We start from the raw sequence: 17,060 nt of genomic DNA on the forward strand, positions 1-17,060 counted from the left end.
GGTTTCAGCATACTCCATCTGGTCCTTCTTGCTCTTGGGGTAGGTGGTCCTGAGCTACAGAAGGCATCAGATTGGAGTTTCTTTTCTGCTGACCCTGTTGGCCTGTCTGGATTCAGGGCAGTACAGCCCAGGTCAAGAAGCCCATGTCAAGGGCTTGGGCCCGTGTGTTCATGGTTGGAAGGAAAAATGTGTGAGGATCTGGTACCTAGTCCAAGTCATTACTTAAAGCGGATAAACACAGACAAGCCCACTCCTGTAATTTTTAGTCAACTTCGGAATACCAGGGGGTTTCTTGAGCTCCAGTAAGAAAACATCTTCTAGCATTTTAAAGTTCTGCCTGTCCTCTACTATAAAGAGTCCATGTTCCAGCCAGACTATGAATGGAAAGAAGTGTGGGGAGGTTATGAAGCCAGGTCAGCTTTTTAGACTGTTCAGAAACCTAAGGGGCTTCTAGTTCCCTGGTGTCCTTTGTTCCTGACATCTCTGCCCTCCACGAGCCCTTAGAACCTTACGTCCTTCGCTGGGGAAAGCTAAAGCCATTCTTGTCAGGCCCTCTCTGGCTCTCCAGAACAGACTACAGACATGCAAATTAGAATTTTTAATAGATATAAAAAAGGTACTAAAATACCCACGTGGTTCTGCTGTGTTATTTGCCCGAACGGAAGTGAGGGGCAGAGTGAAAAATCCCAGTACAGCTTGGGGGCCCAGAAGAGGGCCTTCACACAGACTAATGCATGCTCGACCACCCCTCTCCTGTCCCCTTACCTAGCCCCAAATTCCTGCAGCAGGAAGCCCCAGTGGTCTGTTTCTGGGCACTGGGGAGTAGAAGGCACCTGAAGGGCTGGCTGGGCAAAGAAGACAAAAGACACCACCATGAGGGCGAGGGAGCAGGCTGTGTGGCAGCTCAGTGGCCAGCAGGGTCTGCCCCTCTGTGGCACAGATGGGTGTGGGAGGGCCACTCCTCTAGGTGTGAGGAAGCCCTGATCCCAACATAATACTTTCTCAATGTTTTTGATACAAAATAAATGCAAAGAAGCTAAGGGGTTGTTGGTTAGGAGCAGCTCCCCCTTCCCAGACCTCTCAGATCATGGCGATGCTCTCAGGGGCACAGTTGAGGTGGGCAGAAGGGCTGCTGTTCCCAGAGGACTTGCAGACTCGGCCAGGGGCAGGCTGCAGTGCGGCCACCAGTGTGTCTAAGGACACTGCCCCAAACTCGTAGCTGAAGGTGCCGTAGAAAATGAGGATGTCAATGACAAACACCCACTCACACAGGGCTGCCCCATGCTGCAATTGAGAATGCTCATGGACAAAGAAGACACCACCTGGAAGGGGCTAAGGAAAGGTTCAGCAGGATGCATGAGGACCAGGTGACACCCCCCTCTGCAGTCCTGGATAGATAACTAAGCTGGGGCAAAGGACCCAGCATACCTCCCTGGGGTGTGGGAGGAGAGGATTCAGGCTGGGTTACCTGGGCTTTCCCCCCTCCTGCCCTGGAAGGATACTGAGGACCAAGGTGACAAAAGCAATGGCAGCCAGCATGCTCCGCAGGTGGGCCATAGCCAGGTCCATGGGGGTGGTGGTCCCGTGGTAGGAAAGAGCACAGTGCAGGCATACCAGGAGCAGTCCTGCAGGGAAGGCCAAGCCCGCTCCCACGTAGTGCAGGGATTTTGCGTGGTCCACCTAGGTCCAGAGGAAGGGCTCTGTTCCATTAGGCAGCCCCTTCTGCTCCCTGTCCCTCCTCCACCTAACCCTGTGGTTCTAGCCAGCCCTCGGGCAACTGTGGGCCCCTGCCAGTCATGCTGGGAAGTGGTGGATGGCTGGATGTACCTGGAAGTTGCCAACCATCACGAGGCCTGCGGCGTTAGTGCAGCCTATGACCAGTGCTGTTGTATTGACCCAGGAGTGGCGACTCTGCTCCACGAGCTGCCCATAGCGCAGGAGGCAGGTCAGGGCCACTGGGGAGGAGAGCATGGGTAGAGCCCAGCCCCCTGCCAATTTGCCCCCAAGGTGCCCTGGTCCTCCTGCTGAGGGCTGGAAGGGGCTGGATGGGAATAGACATGCAAACAGGGATCTGGGCTTCTTCAGGCTCCAGCTAGCAGGATGGCTGTGCTGGTGCCTGCCCCCCACCCCTCAAGGTTCTGAGGCCAGAGAGTGGAAAAAGCCTTCTGTCCAGAGACAATTCCCTCTGGTCTCTGGCCTTAACCCTTAGTAGGGAGAGCTGCATTGAGCAAGGACTTCCTGGGCCTTTCAGAGGAGACCATTCTGGGACCGTGGATGAGCTGGACGGGCCAGTGGGGTGGACCCCTGGGGACAACTCACCCATGAAAGCACCCACGTTGCCAATGAGGCTGAAGAGGCAACTCTCGGGGGGGTATGTGCCACACTTGCTGAGAGGAGGGGGCAAGGGCAGAGTGAGAAAGGGCTAGGGGGCCCCCATTCTGGCCTGCGGCTTCCCCCTGTTGCTGGGCAGGCAGGCCTTATCAGAAGGGCTGGTGCCCTGCAGGTTGGGGTCCCCAAAGCAGGGCTCCTGTGTGAGATAGGGGGTTGTTCGTCTCCCAGGATTGCTTGCAGATGAGACTCCTTGAGACCAGAGGGCTTGAGAGACCTTGGGCTTAAACCCAGCTATGACCTGACCTTAACAGCTGTGACCTGGACACACAATTCGACTCTGAGCCTCAGTTTCCTCACCTAGTGAATGGTGCTAGAATGGCTACCCACAGTTTTGTGTGGAAGGCAGGCAGCAGGTGCCTGGCATGCAGTCTGAGATCCAAGGATGGTCCTTTATTTGAGGGGCTTGGCTGGGAGTTTGAGGGCTTCAGGGCTCCCTCAAGGTCTTACCTGATGAGGGGGATGTCATCCAGGGTGCAACAGGACTTGGGACCCCCTTGCTCAGCTGGGTCAGAAGAGCAGGTCTCGTTGTAGGACCTGGCAGGCAGGGCAAAGGGTAGACTGGGGGATGGGGGTCCTCCAGGTGTTCACACTGTAGCCACTGGCTTGAGAAGACCCCTTCCCTGGCCTCCCAGCCTCCCTCAGCAAAGGCAGGAGAGCCTACTCCCGGGGCCTTCCTGAAGGGATGGTGGGAAGTGGGGAGATGGGCAGGCAGCCATGACTGGGGAGGGGTGGGCACTGCCAATGTCAGAAAGGCGCAGTAATGTCCAAAGGAGACAGAAATGCAGGGAGCTCGAAATACAGAAAGGCTGTCTGCAGGGTGTACCGTACCAGTTCTCCACGGGACACACGTGGTGGTTCATGACAGCCATGGCATACCTGTGGGAATGGAGCTGTCATGCTGCCCCAGAGCCCAGCCGGCTGGCCTCCCCCATCTACTCTTCTACTTTGGTCTCTGCCCCCCTCAGCCTTGTCTTTACTGGGGACTCTGGGGGTTTGCGGTGGGTGCACTAAGCCTGCAGTGTGCCCCCCAGCTAGAGGGCCTTTGCTACAGAGCGGTTCCCCCTGACGTGGCTAGCAGTAAGGCTGTCAGGACCCTGCCGGGCTAGCAGTGGTGCCAGTTTGTCCCACAGGGCTGTGTGCCAGGCACCAGGCCAGGCTTGGGACAGCCAGAGTGGCCCGGGTATCACCCTGGAGCCTGCAATGGGACAAGGGGCTTTGTGTGTGTCATTGAGCCCCGGCCAGGCCCTGGCTGGGCCCCTCTTGTCTCCTAGTTCTCCCCCATTTCCCCTCCCCCATACCTTTCCTGTCCCCTCTTTACTCACACAGTCCATATGCCAGTGATGGAGAAGGCGGACAGGCTGATAGGAAGGAGGATCCAGGCGGTCATGAGGGAGGGGAGCCAGGGTGGTGGTGGAGGGGGAGGGGAGGACGAGAGGTAGGGGGAAGTGGGGGCAGACCCAGCTACCTGAAGGCACTCTGGCCACCACCATCAGCTGCCCTGGCCTGGCGGAGAGACAGGTCAAAGTCCAGCATCCCGTGACTGACCAGGGCCCGGACGGGTGGGGGCGGGCGGGGGAGAGTGGTCAGCCTCGGGCCCGGTGCTCCCGCCGAATCACCGACCGCCCAAACTTTGGGCTGAGCCTAAACCACAAGGTGGACATTACCCACCCCGGTATCCCTCGTCCTATGCGGTCCACCCAAACGCTGCCGGCACGCTCAGGGGCTGCGGCGGGCCTCGAACAGCTGGAAGGAAGGCGAGTTACCCTCCTTCGCCGCCGGCCGCCCCAGGCCGGGAGGAGGGCTGGAGCTGGGACCCTTTGGGAGTCACTCCAAGTAAAGCACGCGAGGGGCTGCAGGGTCCCGACCCGCGGACACCCTGGGAAGGGGCGAGTTCACGCAGGGAGTCCGGCTGGAACCAGGTGCCCACGGACGGCCCGGGAGGCCAAGCGTCCCCCGGAGAGCCCAGGGGGCCAGTACTCACCGCGCCGGAACTCCGCCGCCGCCGCGTCCGGCACTGCTTAGCCCCGCGTGGTGCGGCTCCCAGATGCGCTCGTCTGGCGGCCCCGGTAGGTTTAAAGGGCCTGGCGGCCCCGCCCCTGGCGGCCTCCGGCCGCGCCGCGCCGCCCGCTGGGATCTGGAGTTCGCACAGCCCGGGACCCCGCGCCTGTGCCCTGCCCGAGACTACAACTCCCGAGATCCCGCGCCGCCGCCCGCTGCCAACGAGGGTGGTGCCCGGGGAACCGAGCAGAGGCTGATCCTCCAGGTGCTGGGGGGCCGGCCTCGTCTTCCCGGTTTCCGCGGTCAGGGCGCGGCGACGCCGAGAGCGCGGGTATCGCACACCTGTGCTCTTTAGGTCGCACGTGACTACAGGCAGTCCCCCTCCGCCGTGGGGCGCAGCTGGCCGGAACCCGCGCCGGGGAGTCTAGTGAGAGAGCCCTCAACGTGGCGCCCCGTGTCCACCTCTGGCCGCCGAGAAGCGCGCACAAAGCCTCGGCTGTGCCTTGAGAAAGCCAAGCGCCTGAGATTGGCTCCTGCTTCCTGTGGCTCAGCGGACTCTGGAGGAGGCGACTTGGAGCAGATACTTTGTAGTTTCAAGCACACCGGCACACAGAGTACGGTTCAGAAGTCACCGTGTACAAACCTGCTTCCCAGCTGCTGGACACTTCCTCGCAGGCAGACCCCGGAGTCTAAGGGATATCCACTTTAAATCATTACGCCGCAGTCAGGGGTAAGGCAGGTGAAGCCAAGGAGAGAGAAAGGCCAGAGGCACAGGAGGATCTGGGGAAAGGACAGTTGGAGATAAATATCCTCCGGTGTCATCAAAGCTCCAGGCCAAGGGCGTGTGCCTGGAAATTCCCGAGCAAAAGGGCTGGGACACTTTTTGTCACATACCAGAAGTGTGCTTAACAGTGTGCCTGGACTGCGGGAAGATGGCAGAGTAGGGAGCTTCAGGATCTTGTCCTTCCTCCAGGACAACTAGTAAACAGGCAGGAACCTTCTGAAACAACTATTTCCAAACTCCAGAGGTCAGTGTGGATCAATTGTTAAGTCCACATCTTCTCTAATAAAAAAAGAAAAAAATAAGAAGTATGCCAGGCATCGAGTGCACAAGGCGGAGCCCCTTTACTCGTTCTGGCTCCAACCTGTTGGAGACCTACCCCCAACCTTTAAAAACATCCCCCTCCCCCCACTTATCCTCCCATTCTTGGAATGACCCAATTTGTGGGGAAACGAGAAGGGCTGCATCTTTTCTGACTGAGCTCCTTTACCTTATCCCAGGCTCACATTCATTCAGATATTTATCTATTGAGTACTTTCTCCATAGAAGGCCTGGACTGTCCTGGAGTACATATTCTAGTGGAGAAAACTAGACATGTACACTGATATTACAATACCACATACTGAATTAATTATCTTTCCCCTTCCTCGGTACCTTTACTAAACTAATAAATTCAGCACTAAGCTTAAAGCTGGTGCAATTCGCTTAATAATTGTTTTTAAAATCTCATAACCTGCATGTGTTGGCATCTGTACTAGTTTGAAAGGATGTACGTCCCCTAGAAAAGTTATGTTTTAATCTAAATCCCATTTCAAAAAGGTAGAATAATCCCCATTCAATACTATATGTTTGAAACTGTAATCAGATCATCTTCCTGGAGACGTGATTTAATCAAGTGGTTGTTAGGCTGGATTAGGTGACAACATGTCTTTACCCATTTGGGTGGGTCTTGGTAAATTTCTGGAGCCCTATAAAAGAGGTAACATTTTGGAGAATGAGGAGATTCAGAGAGAGCAGAGCGCCCACAAACCAGCAACCTTTGGAGATGAAGAAGGAAAATGCCTCCCAGGGAGCTTCATGAAACAGGAAGCCAGGAGAGAAAGGTAGCAGATGATGCCTTGCCCACCCTGTGCCCTTCCAGCTGAGAGAGAAATTGACTGTGTTCACCATGTGCCTTCTCACTTGAGAGAGAAACCCTGAACTTCATCGGCCTTCTTGAACCAAGGTATCTTTCCCTGGATGCCTTTGATTGGACATTTCTATAGACGTCGTAATTGGGACATTTTCTCAGCCTTAGAACAGTAAACTAGCAACATACTAAATTCCCCCTTTTAAAAGCCATTCCTTTCTGGTATATTGCATTCCGGCAGCTAGCAAACTAGAATAGCATCCTTCTGAGACAACACTGGGGCAGATCCACATCTGAAGGGGCACGGGCTCAGGTTCCCAAGAGTGGGGAGCTTAAGTTTAGCAGCAATGGCGAGGTGAAGGTTAAGTGAAGAAATGGGTCCCTGTACTGTGGAGAAATGGAGCACGCAAAGAAAAAAAAACTGGAAAATGGCTCAAAGATGGACAAACCCTTCTGGATCTCTTTCAAATTGCATCTTGTATGGAATAAGTATTTGAAGCAGGGCCACAGGTATGGCTGTGCAGGGTGTTCACTATATAAGAACACCAATCTGGCTGAATGGACCAATGGGGGAGAACATCCAGAATACCTTTTGCCGACCCTGATCTGTGCCTCTAGACTAGAGGATACCTCTTTCCACTTCACACCAAGGCACCACCTTCCCTCCAGCTGCGTTTCATTGGCGCAGGCCTTTCTCTCACCTGTCTAACAGGGCTGTGCACCCTCAGCACTTCCTACTTCATCAGGAGATTCATAATTTACGTAACACCTACTGACCATCTCCTCTTGAGCCATTACCACAGCCAAGGTCTGTGAGAACTACTAAGGTTTTAAACTGGCTGTCCTGACATGGCAGTGGGTAAGACATGGCTCCAGGGCTGTGACAAGGAGGCAGAGTTTGGCTTATCATGACAATATAAGTGGTCCCTAAAATAGAATTACCCCAAGACAGTGCTCCTTTGCACAGAAGGGCTCTTAATACGTAGGTAGTAGTGGGCAAACCCATATGAGTTAAGGGGGACCAGGTATCTTTAAAGGTTCCTTTGAACTCTAATGTCATGTGAGTCTAGTTATGCTCCAACCAGGGCAGCTCTTAAAATATTCATGTGTGAATAAAACTTAAAAAAAAAAAAACTGGAGGAAAAAATTAAGCACTAAATAACATGATTCTTCCTACAGGGGTTAAAAAAAATCAGGCCAAGCATGAAATGAGATTTCCATGCCCTGATTCCGTGGTACTGAATGACTTTAGGGCACACATCACTTCCCTTACTGATGCAAGTGATTTTACATCTTCCCTTATGGACACAAGTGATTTTACAACTCTTGGCAAAGACAGTGCTGTAAAAATAGTAAGTTTATTAGTTAAAAAACAAACTGTATTTGAAAAGTATCTTCCTTCAAATAATTTGCATATTTTTATTCATCCAAGTAGCAGAAACACTGGAAGAGAAAAACCAGAAGAAAGCATGGCTTTTTATACATTTAACACCACAACATCACCAGTGCCACCAGTCTCCCATTATGTTGGTTCTAAGAAAGCAGAGGAGCCATTCACTTGGCTTTCCCTTCTAGCATCACTCCAACTCCGGGGGAAATTTGGGGTGGGTGCTTATGGCTTCTTGCACATCTGATTCTGGGTGTTTAGGGACAAGAACTCAACAAGGGAACTCAAAATGTTTCAAATAATTGTTACCATTCCATGGTGATTCTACAAAGAGAAGGCTTAGAGGTAGGAAAGTAACATTTTTATTCCTTTTTCTACATGCAAAGGCCTCATTTAGATTTTGTGAATCAGCTGGGGATTCACTGCCCATCATCCATGGATCCTGCCCAGTACACAGCAAGGTGAATACTCCCCACCCCAAAGGGTTTCTTCCGGCCAGTATGGGCTAATCTCAGTTAGCAGTGCCCCTCAGAGTGGACCATGGAGATGGAAATTTCTTAGAAATTCTTACTGGGAAAGCATTTGTTATCGCCCACGTTGGTTCTACTGGCTGGATGCACTCCAGAGGCTCCTACTCAGTACAAAAAGCTTTACATTCTTCTCTTCCTTTCTTGCATTAAGTTCCTGAAAGATTCCCATGCTTGCCAACTGGCTAGGACTTAAGCTTTAGTGTTTATTCTTGCATAGACCAAAGCCCCTAAAAAACCCACCCATTTCCTTCTATTTGAAACATAACCCACTGTGGCCCAGGAAACACAAAGCCTTAAAATTCGAGGGTTACCTTCAGTAAGAGCACTCCATTTTGGATGGCATGAGATACGTTTATCAGGCTACCAGACTTTTTTTTGAAAGCTAAGAATGAATCTAGTCAAATGAATGTTGAGTCTGAAGCAGCCCACTGGAAAGTTCACTCAGTCCAACACTGTTGCCACTGCACCACAGAGAGGGTTGGTCCTCTTTGGGACGCCTCTAGAGCCTGTGGGAAACATTTTGGAACACACTCTGGATGGCAAAGCACCAATTTTCCAAATTGCTGAATGATGAATGGAAACAAGTCTGGTGAATAAACTGAAAAGTACCATCTTGAACTCCAGATGACGGGTGGCAATAAACAATGAAGCTGAACTACAAGGCCATAAGCTGGCTCCAAGGACCATGTCCAGACAGGCATTTCAGGCACATCTGAAGTAATAGCAGCATCATTCAAATGTGTGTGTACATCTCCAGTGGGCCAGCAACCTCTCATTTTAGTACCAGCCTTAGTGTTGTATGTAAACACTGCATAAATTAGTCACACATTAGAATGTTTTCTTGTATGGAAAATATTTGTGACATACTCCATAAGCAAAATGGCCCAAGAAAAAAGTTTAAAAGCAAGGTGTTCCCATCCGTCTCCTACTGAGAGGGTCTTTGTGAGGATCACAGGACAAACAAAAAAGAACAAAGAAGTTTCACACTAAACGCTGCCTTCTTCCTTTCTCATAAAACAGGAAGCTAAGGTTTCAGGTGCCATCCCCCCAACTCCTCTTCTGAGCTTGTCAGTTCTAAATAAAATAAAACCAGGAAATAGGAGATCCAGATGTGAGCACACAGACCCAAAAAGCATTTCCAGATTAGGAAACTTATCTAAGAGGTCCAGTGAAATCCTATGTTCCAAGTCATAAGATCAGTTAAGAGCTGGAGGACTAAAATTACTGGTCTTCCGACTTGCAGGAAGAATACGGGTGGAGTTTGGCAGGGCCTCCTTGACTCAGGAGGCATTGAAGGATACTTAATACTGTTGTCAAAAGGCACTTCCAGGCCAGCTGAATAAGTAGAGGGCAAAGACCTTCCTGTGAAAGGAGAACTGAGCCCAAGACTGGTAAATTTAAGGCATTTAGCCTTGGACTAGCTTCCTGGGTTAGAGGCACTCTGGTCCCTGGCCAACTTTGCCACTAGGCCCTTCTTATTCACTTCACTCACCTTCCCAGCATCCTTCTGGCACTGCAAGCTGTGGCTTAGTGATTTTAAATGGTGTAATTAAAGTAGTTCCTTACCCCATTTTGGTGGGTATAGTGCACAAACCAGCATTACCCTCAGGTGTCCTTTGGGGAAAAGCTGCTGAGAGAGATAAGACCAGATTGATCTTGAACCTCTGATGTGGAAAACTCCTGGGGCAGTGGGCTTTGATTTTTGTAAGTCTCAGTGCCTCATGGGCTCATGTAAACCTCACATTTCAAGTCACTGAGGTTAGGCCAACTTGCTGGAAAACTGAAGTAACGCTAAACCTCAGTGCGCAGCATGTCTTATGTTCTTCTCAGACCTTAACCTAACCCAGCATTAGGAAAAATGTTCATGAGATGGAAGCAGTTATATTCCTGGGAATCTTTATTCCAAGGATCTCAGTTTATATACTTAGGAGGTAGGAACTGAGAAAGCATGGAGCAGGAGATGGGGCAGAGGGCAGAGGCTTGTTTCACTTCCTTTGGGACACTGGTCAGGACTTTTTGCAATTAGAGCTCCCAACAGGCAATTATTGCTTATGTTAAGTTTCCCTTTCTGTTTTGTGTATGTTTAAGACTGCTAAACCACATTTGGAGAGTCAGTTTCAAAATTGTTTAGATAATCCCCCTTTACTCTGAGCAGAGGATAGTCTATTCCCCGATAGGGATAAGGTTAAAAGCTAGAATTCTGCAGCCCTAACCAAGGCAGTTTTCCTGCAAGAGATCCTTGCAATTCAGCTCTGGCATCTTCTTTCTAGGTCTCCTATCTAGACAGCACAAGGCATGGGGCATGTGAGAAACTTGCCAAAGCCATGGAAAAGGAGGAAGACAGCTTGCAAGTACGCCTCAAATACGAAGGGTCTCCCACTTTATTGGCAGCCGTTACCTGGCGAGCTCATGAGTAAGTAGATTCTCAGAACTCCCTATGTGCAAAGCCCTGAGCGGCTGGAAGTGCAACAACATTCATAAGGTTCCTGTATGACTGATATCCTGAGGGCAGTCACATGAGGGCGGGCGTTCATATGAGGGTCGCGGGGTGGAAGGAGAATTGATGGAGTCTACCTGAGGCAGATGGATGGGTTGAAGGAAAGAACAAAGAAATAGAGCTGAGAAAAAGAGCTAGGAAAACATGACACTGGATGGAAGTGAGCAGGAACATGCACAAAAAAGGAACCATAAAATAACATAGCTCATGGAGCTGGGGGGGGAGCAGCAGTGGCCATGTGTCCCATAGCATAAGACCTCAATGAGAAAGCTTCATAAACCCCAGCTCTGCCTGGAGTCTCTGCTTCTAAAACACCAAGCTAGGTGAACAGTTCTTGAAAAATTCCAGAATATTAGGCTGGTCAAATGGACCAACACACAGGAAAGAATGGCTGCAAGGAAGTTGGCTAGGTGTAGTCCTGCAGCACCCTTCTTCTGTGGATGGAGCAGCTGTGAAGTTGGATGGGGTGGTGGGTTTCAAAGTCAGCAAAGACTGGTTCTAGCACACCCAAACTAGGGGTGAGCTCCCTGGGCAGAATTATTTTGAATGCTGTAGCGAATCCAGCTTGGAGAGAATGTGTTCAACCTGGTCAGTGGCGGCTCTGGCGCTTTGCAATCTCCTCTTTGATACGCAACTTGAGGGCCTCTCGCATGGGTGGCTCCAGAGGCGTGTGGGTTGACACCTCCTCACTCACCCTTTCTGGATCATCATCCTACATGGAGGAAGAGTCAGGAAGCTCAGAGCTGGGCGTCTTCTGCAAAGGCGACCTGCCCTGACCCTAGACAATACTGGCTAACAGCTTCATGCTGGCTCTGGTCATTTCCCAGGTATTTCCTGTAATAGTAATTCTCAATGGGTGGTAGTGAGCCCTCCCTGTTCCCCACCAAGTATCACCTTATGATGGGAGTGACCTGTGCTAGTAAAGCATCACTGGCAGTCCTATGCTCCCACATGGAGCAGACATTTCCCACTGGCCCTGAGGAAAACACTGGCTCAGGGTCTGGCAGTGATTTCTACTATGGCCCAGGACCTTCAGGCTGCAGCTGTTTCCACATGAGGCATACCTGATACACGATAACTGATGTGACCTCTCCGCTGTCCGCCTCATATTCTAAGCAGAAGAGCTGATGCCCAGACGGCTCCATCTCAGAGCCACCACTACTGCTGCTTTCACTGGACTCCTCATAATCTGGGTTGCTTGGGCGGGTAGAGCCATCTGGAGGGATGAACCAGAGTGAGAGGAAGGGGGGAGGGCTGCTAGAGCCCTTGCCCATAAAGACCATGCATTAAAACATACTGTACAGAAAAACCTAGTCTTCTGAGGTGCCCAAAAGTGTGTATGTGTAGTGTGCTGCCAATCAGAAGTGATGTTATTAATATACCTCCCACCTCCTTGGAGGCTAGCACCCCGACATATTTCAGATGCACAATACACATGTCTGGTGAATAGGGGTGGAAGGTAGTGGAGGAGAAGAGGATAGAGAAGCCTCTGGAGCCACTCTGCCTGGGTTCAAATGCAGGTTCTGCCATTTACTATCTCTGAAATCTCAAGGCAAGTTACCTAACCTTTCCCTGCCACAGTTTCCTGCGAAACAGAAAGGATAAGAATTTCTATTCTGGAGTCCTTTAAAGACTAAAGGGGTTGGCATACATACAAGCTGAAAGCATCGAAAAGAAGCAGGGGGGAAAAGCCATTTGCTGCATTTGGGCGACATTCCACAATTGGGCCCTGAGCGCTTCTATCTGTGCCAGGCTTTCTCACCACCAGGTATAGAGGATAAAAAGGCACAATAAGGCCGGACAAACCGACAGATAACTTCTCGCCGGCTTCTATCGTTTCCCAGACATCGCCCGTAACAGTGATTCTTAACTGGGGGCCGTGAGCCCCGCCTGTTGCCCTAGGGGGGTCACTGAGCGGAGCGGGAGCACTGTGGCGGACGTTCCGGGAAGGGACCAGGCGAACTGAGCCTCGGGGGTCGAGAACTGGCTTTTTCCACACCGAGAAGGGGAGTGCGTCGCAGGCGGCAGGTCCCCGGCGGCGCGCGCGGCTGAAAGTAGCCAGCTGGCGGGGCAGGCGGCCTCACCTCGGCGTCGCGGCAGATACACCTGCAGGTCGGGCTTGCGGGGCCGCGTGGGCGCCGGCGTGTGCCGCCTCCTCACCTTCTCCTTGGCCGCCTGCTTCACCTTCTTGTCGTAGTCGTCCCTGCGGGGAGCCGAGCGAGAGTCAGGGACGGCCGAGCAGGCCAGGGCCGGGGACAGCGGTGCGGAGCGGGGCGGTACCGGGCGAGCTGGTTCCGTCGGATGTGGTGTACGAAGCCGTGGCTCATGTCCAGCCGCCCGCCAGGCTTGCAGCAGAGCCCCGGCCCGGGGTCCGGCGCCGCATCCATCTGGAGCCCCGCGCGGCGATCCGCAGTCTCCTCAACAGCCCCAACGGCCGCCCCCACCTCCGCCGGGAGAGGCCCGCCGCGGCCCTCGCTTGCCTTCAGGCTCTGAGACGTGACTTCCGGTCGCGGGAGGCCCGTGGGGCCGAACGTCGCCGTGCGCGGAGTTTGGGGGTGGGGGTGGCGCGCGGTGAGGGCCGCGCTGCTTGGCCTTGTTTTCTCGTTTGTAAGCGGGGCCGCGGTGGGTGAGGACCAGTGCCCGGGAAGCCCCTTCCGCAGCCCGCCCAGCACGCCTCGGCGTGGAGGGAGGAGCCAGGGTGTCAGTGGGGTACAGTCCAAGTCTCTTGATGCACCCAGTAACATACCTGAATGACAGGTGAAAAAGGAGCACATAGTATATAACTCCATTTAGGCAAAACTCTAGGAAATACAAGCTATGCAGCAGATCAGTGGTCAGGGAAGGAAACTCCCTGGTGGGTAGGAAGTTCTGTCCTGCCTTCTTAAAAAATATTTTTATTGAGAAATATCCATACATATACAGTCCAATCATATTATACAATCAGTGACTCACAATATCATCACATAGTTGTGTATTCTTCACCATGATCATTTTTAGAACATTTCCATCACTTCAGAAAAAGAAAAAAAAAGAGCTCATACATCCCCGTACCCTTTACCCCTCCCTCTCATTGACCCACAGCCTTCCTTCCTTCCTTCCTTTCTCTTATCTGAGTAAAGTGTATTGAAAAAAATGTTTTTATTGATAAATCTTTACACACATACATTCCACAATCAGTGGCTCACAATATCATCACATAGTTGTGTATTCATCACCATGATCATTTTTTTCAGATAGTAAAGTTCTTAAATTCTAACTTAGATACTATTAGATCAGCTGTTAAAATTGTGAATGTTCTCAAAATATCAAGTCGAAAGTTTTACAAATAACCATGATTCATTTTTAGAACATTTGCATCATTCCAGAAAAAAACAATTAAAGACAAAATTCATAGTGCCATGCCCCTCCCTTTCATTGACCACTAGCATTTTCATGCACCCAATTTATTCTACCCTTTGTCCCACCATTATTTATTTATTTATTTCCATATATTTTTTTACTCATATGTCCATACCCTGGATAAAAGGAGCAACAGACACAAGGTTTTCACAATCACACAGTCACATTGTAAAAGTTATATTGTTACACAATCATCTTCGAGAATCAAGGCTACTGGAACACAGCTCAACAGTTTCAGATACTTCCCTCCAGCCACTCCAATACACCATGAACTAAAAAGGGATATCCATATAAACGCATACTCTAAGATAACTTCTCAACTCTGTTTGAAATCTCTCAGCCATTGAAACTTTATTTTGACTCCTTTTTTCTCTTTCCCCCTTTTGATCAAGAAGGCTTTCTCAATCCCTTGATGCTGGGTCCCGAATCATCCAGGGATTTCTATCCCATGTTGCCAGGTAGATTTACACCCCTGGGAGTCATGCCCCACATAGAGGGAAGGGCAGTGAGTTCATTTGCCAAGTTGGCTTCGAGAGAGAGGCCACAACTGAGCAACAAAATATGTTCTCTGCCCATGATTCTTAGATTTAATTTTAAGTAGGCTTAGCCTATCCTTTATAGGAATAAATTTCATAAGGGCGAACCGCAAGATTAAGGGCTCAATGTATTCATTTTGTTGTCCCCACTGCTTGCGAGAATATTAGAAATTCTCCAAATACGGGAAGTTGAATATTTCCTCCCTTCTCCCTGGTCCCCCAAGGCAACCTTGCAAATATTTCTTTATTCTCTGCCCACATTACTCCGGGATATGTTGGACACCACACTAGCCTCAGCAGACCAACAAGATCTCATGCCATATTCAAGATTCCATGTACTTAGACCCACAGTATTTCTTTTTTTTTAAAATTTATTTATTAATTAAAAAAATAAAATAACATACATAATCAGTAATTCACAATATCATCACTTAGTTGCATATTCATCATTTCTTAGAACATTTGCATTAATACAGAAAAAGAAATAAAAAGACATTAGAAAAAGAAATAAAACGAACACAGGAAAGAAAAGAAAAGATTATACCTACCATACCCCTTACCCCTTGCTTTCATTCATCACTAGCATTTAAACTAAATTTATTTTAGCATTTATTCCCCCTATTATTTATTTTTATTCCATCTGTTCTACTCCTTTGTTGACAAGGTAGATAAAAGGAGCATCAGACACAAGGTTTTCACAATCACACAGTCACATTGTTACAGCTGTATCATTATTCAATCATCCTCAAGAAACATGGCTACTGGAACACAGCTCTACAATTTCAGGCAGTTCCCTCCAGCCTCTCTATTACATCTTGAAAAACAAGATGATATCTACTTGATGCATAAGAATAACCTCCAGGATAACCTCTCGATTCTGTTTGGAATCTCTCAGCCATTGACACTTTGTCTCATTTCCCTCTTCCCCCTTTTGGTCAAGAAGGTTTTCTCAATCCCTTGATGCTAAGTCTCAGCTCATAGACACACAGTATTTCAATCTATTTAATTTTTATCATTTATCTCCCCCTATTATTTATTTATTTTTAATCTTTTTTTTTTCCTTTTTTTCTCATCTGTCTATACCCTGCACAGGGTTTTCACATTCACACAGTCATATTGTAAAAGCTATATAGCTATCCGGTCTTCTCATATTGTAAAAGCTATGTAGATATACGGTCTTCTTCAACAACAGTCCTGCCTTTTTAAGACAGAAATTAAGGGCAGAGTTGCAGTGGGCCTGCATGTCGTCCTGGGTGCGCGCGCAGCGCCTACACCGCCAGAAAATTTCAGCACTTCTCACGAGTTTCCTGCAGCGCGGTTTGGCCCCATCGCCCACCCGTAGAGGGCTTCGGACTCGGTCACAGCTGCCCTCCTGATTGGCCGGGTGCCGCAAGCGCCAGTACTCCTGGCGCCTGCGCGGGGCGGTGAGGCCCGTTGCAACGATGTCCGGCCGGTCCAAGCGGGAGTCTCGGGGTTCCGCCCGCGGGAAGCGCGAGTCCGATTCGCGGAGCAGCTCGGGGCGGGTCAAGCGGGAGCGAGATCGGGAGCGGGAGCGGGAGCCTGAGGTGGCGAGCTCCCGAGGCAGTCCGGTGCGCGTGAAGCGGGAGGCCGAGCCGGCGAGCGCGCGGGAGGCCCCGACTCCGGCAGTCCCTGTCGTGCGGGTGAAGCGGGAGCGTGAGGCTGACGAGGACTCGGAACCCGAGCGGGAGGTGCGAGGTGCGCGGGGCCGGGTGTGGGCCCTACCCTCGCGCCGCCCTCGCTTTCTGCACCTTTCCCCGGTGCTCCTCCCGGGGAGAAAACCCAGGTTCCCTGGGTGTTGCCTCTCTAACTCGACTGTCTTTTAGTGCGAAAGCACTAACCTTAAGGCTAGCCGTCGTTATAATATTTCTCATACTAACATGGACAGCAGTTTCCCTTTATCGTGGGCTACGCGCTGTGTTAATTACTTCGTAGGTCTTATTTTTCTCTGATTTTCACAACAACCCCGAAGTATGGACCCTGCAGTAATTTCTGGAATCCGATCAGTGTCGAAAGCCGGTACTCTGGGCCCTGCTCCGCCATGCCCCGTTCTCCGGGGTTGTCGCTGCTAGGGGAGCTGAATTCTAGATCTGCCTCTAAAACCGAGTTGCTGTGGTTTGAACAAAAGAGTTTCACGTGTCTATCGGTCTGTCAATTAGTGGAAGTAGTCCTGGAAGCAGTGACCGTTGAGGACTCTTCTAACAATGTCTAATGAGTCTGTGACTCCCATCCATGAGTGTCCCTTTTGCCTCCTATTGCGAGCCACTTTCTCCTTCCCTTACACTTCTGAGAAGGATGAGTTCCTGCAGACCTCATCTGCGATGTGTGGATTTGTCTTGAGTGCTTTCTTCTGCTTGTTGAACTCCTGCCAATCATTAAGTAGATTTTCACCAC

General features: G+C 50.6%; 3 protein-coding genes across 8 annotated transcripts in view; 1 reads left to right on the plus strand and 2 right to left on the minus strand.

The window, feature by feature from the left end:
* Positions 1 to 583: 583 nt before the first annotated feature.
* TMEM150A (transmembrane protein 150A) lies at positions 584 to 4,470 on the minus strand. Of its 3 annotated transcripts, XM_077134799.1 has the most exons (8): positions 4,373 to 4,450; positions 3,714 to 3,894; positions 3,220 to 3,267; positions 2,839 to 2,925; positions 2,320 to 2,387; positions 1,828 to 1,955; positions 1,503 to 1,680; positions 584 to 1,322 (listed from the first exon to the last, which is right to left on the minus strand). In XM_077134799.1, exons 2-8 carry the CDS (start codon positions 3,776 to 3,778, stop codon positions 1,081 to 1,083), a joined length of 816 nt encoding a protein of 271 aa, XP_076990914.1. In that variant the 5' UTR covers positions 3,779 to 3,894; positions 4,373 to 4,450; the 3' UTR covers positions 584 to 1,080. The 3 variants fall into 3 exon arrangements, with proteins under 3 accessions (XP_076990914.1, XP_076990915.1, XP_076990916.1); XM_077134800.1 differs by lacking the exon at positions 3,220 to 3,267 and having other exon boundaries at positions 1,828 to 1,923; positions 3,857 to 3,894; positions 4,373 to 4,470; XM_077134801.1 differs by lacking the exon at positions 3,220 to 3,267 and having other exon boundaries at positions 1,828 to 1,923; positions 3,857 to 3,931; positions 4,373 to 4,422.
* A 5,625-nt stretch (positions 4,471 to 10,095) lies between these two features.
* On the minus strand, positions 10,096 to 13,221 carry C17H2orf68 (chromosome 17 C2orf68 homolog). The gene is made up of 4 exons (XM_077134803.1): positions 12,994 to 13,221; positions 12,798 to 12,916; positions 11,778 to 11,929; positions 10,096 to 11,425 (listed from the first exon to the last, which is right to left on the minus strand). The coding sequence occupies exons 1-4, from the start codon at positions 13,098 to 13,100 to the stop codon at positions 11,303 to 11,305; spliced, it is 501 nt and encodes a 166-aa protein (XP_076990918.1). The 5' UTR covers positions 13,101 to 13,221; the 3' UTR covers positions 10,096 to 11,302.
* Positions 13,222 to 16,042: 2,821 nt separating this feature from the next.
* Positions 16,043 to 17,060, plus strand: part of USP39 (ubiquitin specific peptidase 39) — a 58,813-nt gene continuing 57,795 nt past the window's right edge. For all 4 annotated transcript variants that reach the window (XM_077134823.1, XM_077134821.1, XM_077134822.1 and 1 more), the window contains exon 1: positions 16,043 to 16,364. In XM_077134823.1, the coding sequence (XP_076990938.1) occupies positions 16,091 to 16,364 (274 nt within the window). In that variant the 5' untranslated portion in view covers positions 16,043 to 16,090. The remainder of the gene's footprint in view (positions 16,365 to 17,060) is intronic.

Source organism: Tamandua tetradactyla, chromosome 17, assembly GCF_023851605.1.
Source record: "Tamandua tetradactyla isolate mTamTet1 chromosome 17, mTamTet1.pri, whole genome shotgun sequence".
In the NCBI taxonomy this organism is placed as follows: Eukaryota; Metazoa; Chordata; class Mammalia; order Pilosa; family Myrmecophagidae; genus Tamandua; species Tamandua tetradactyla.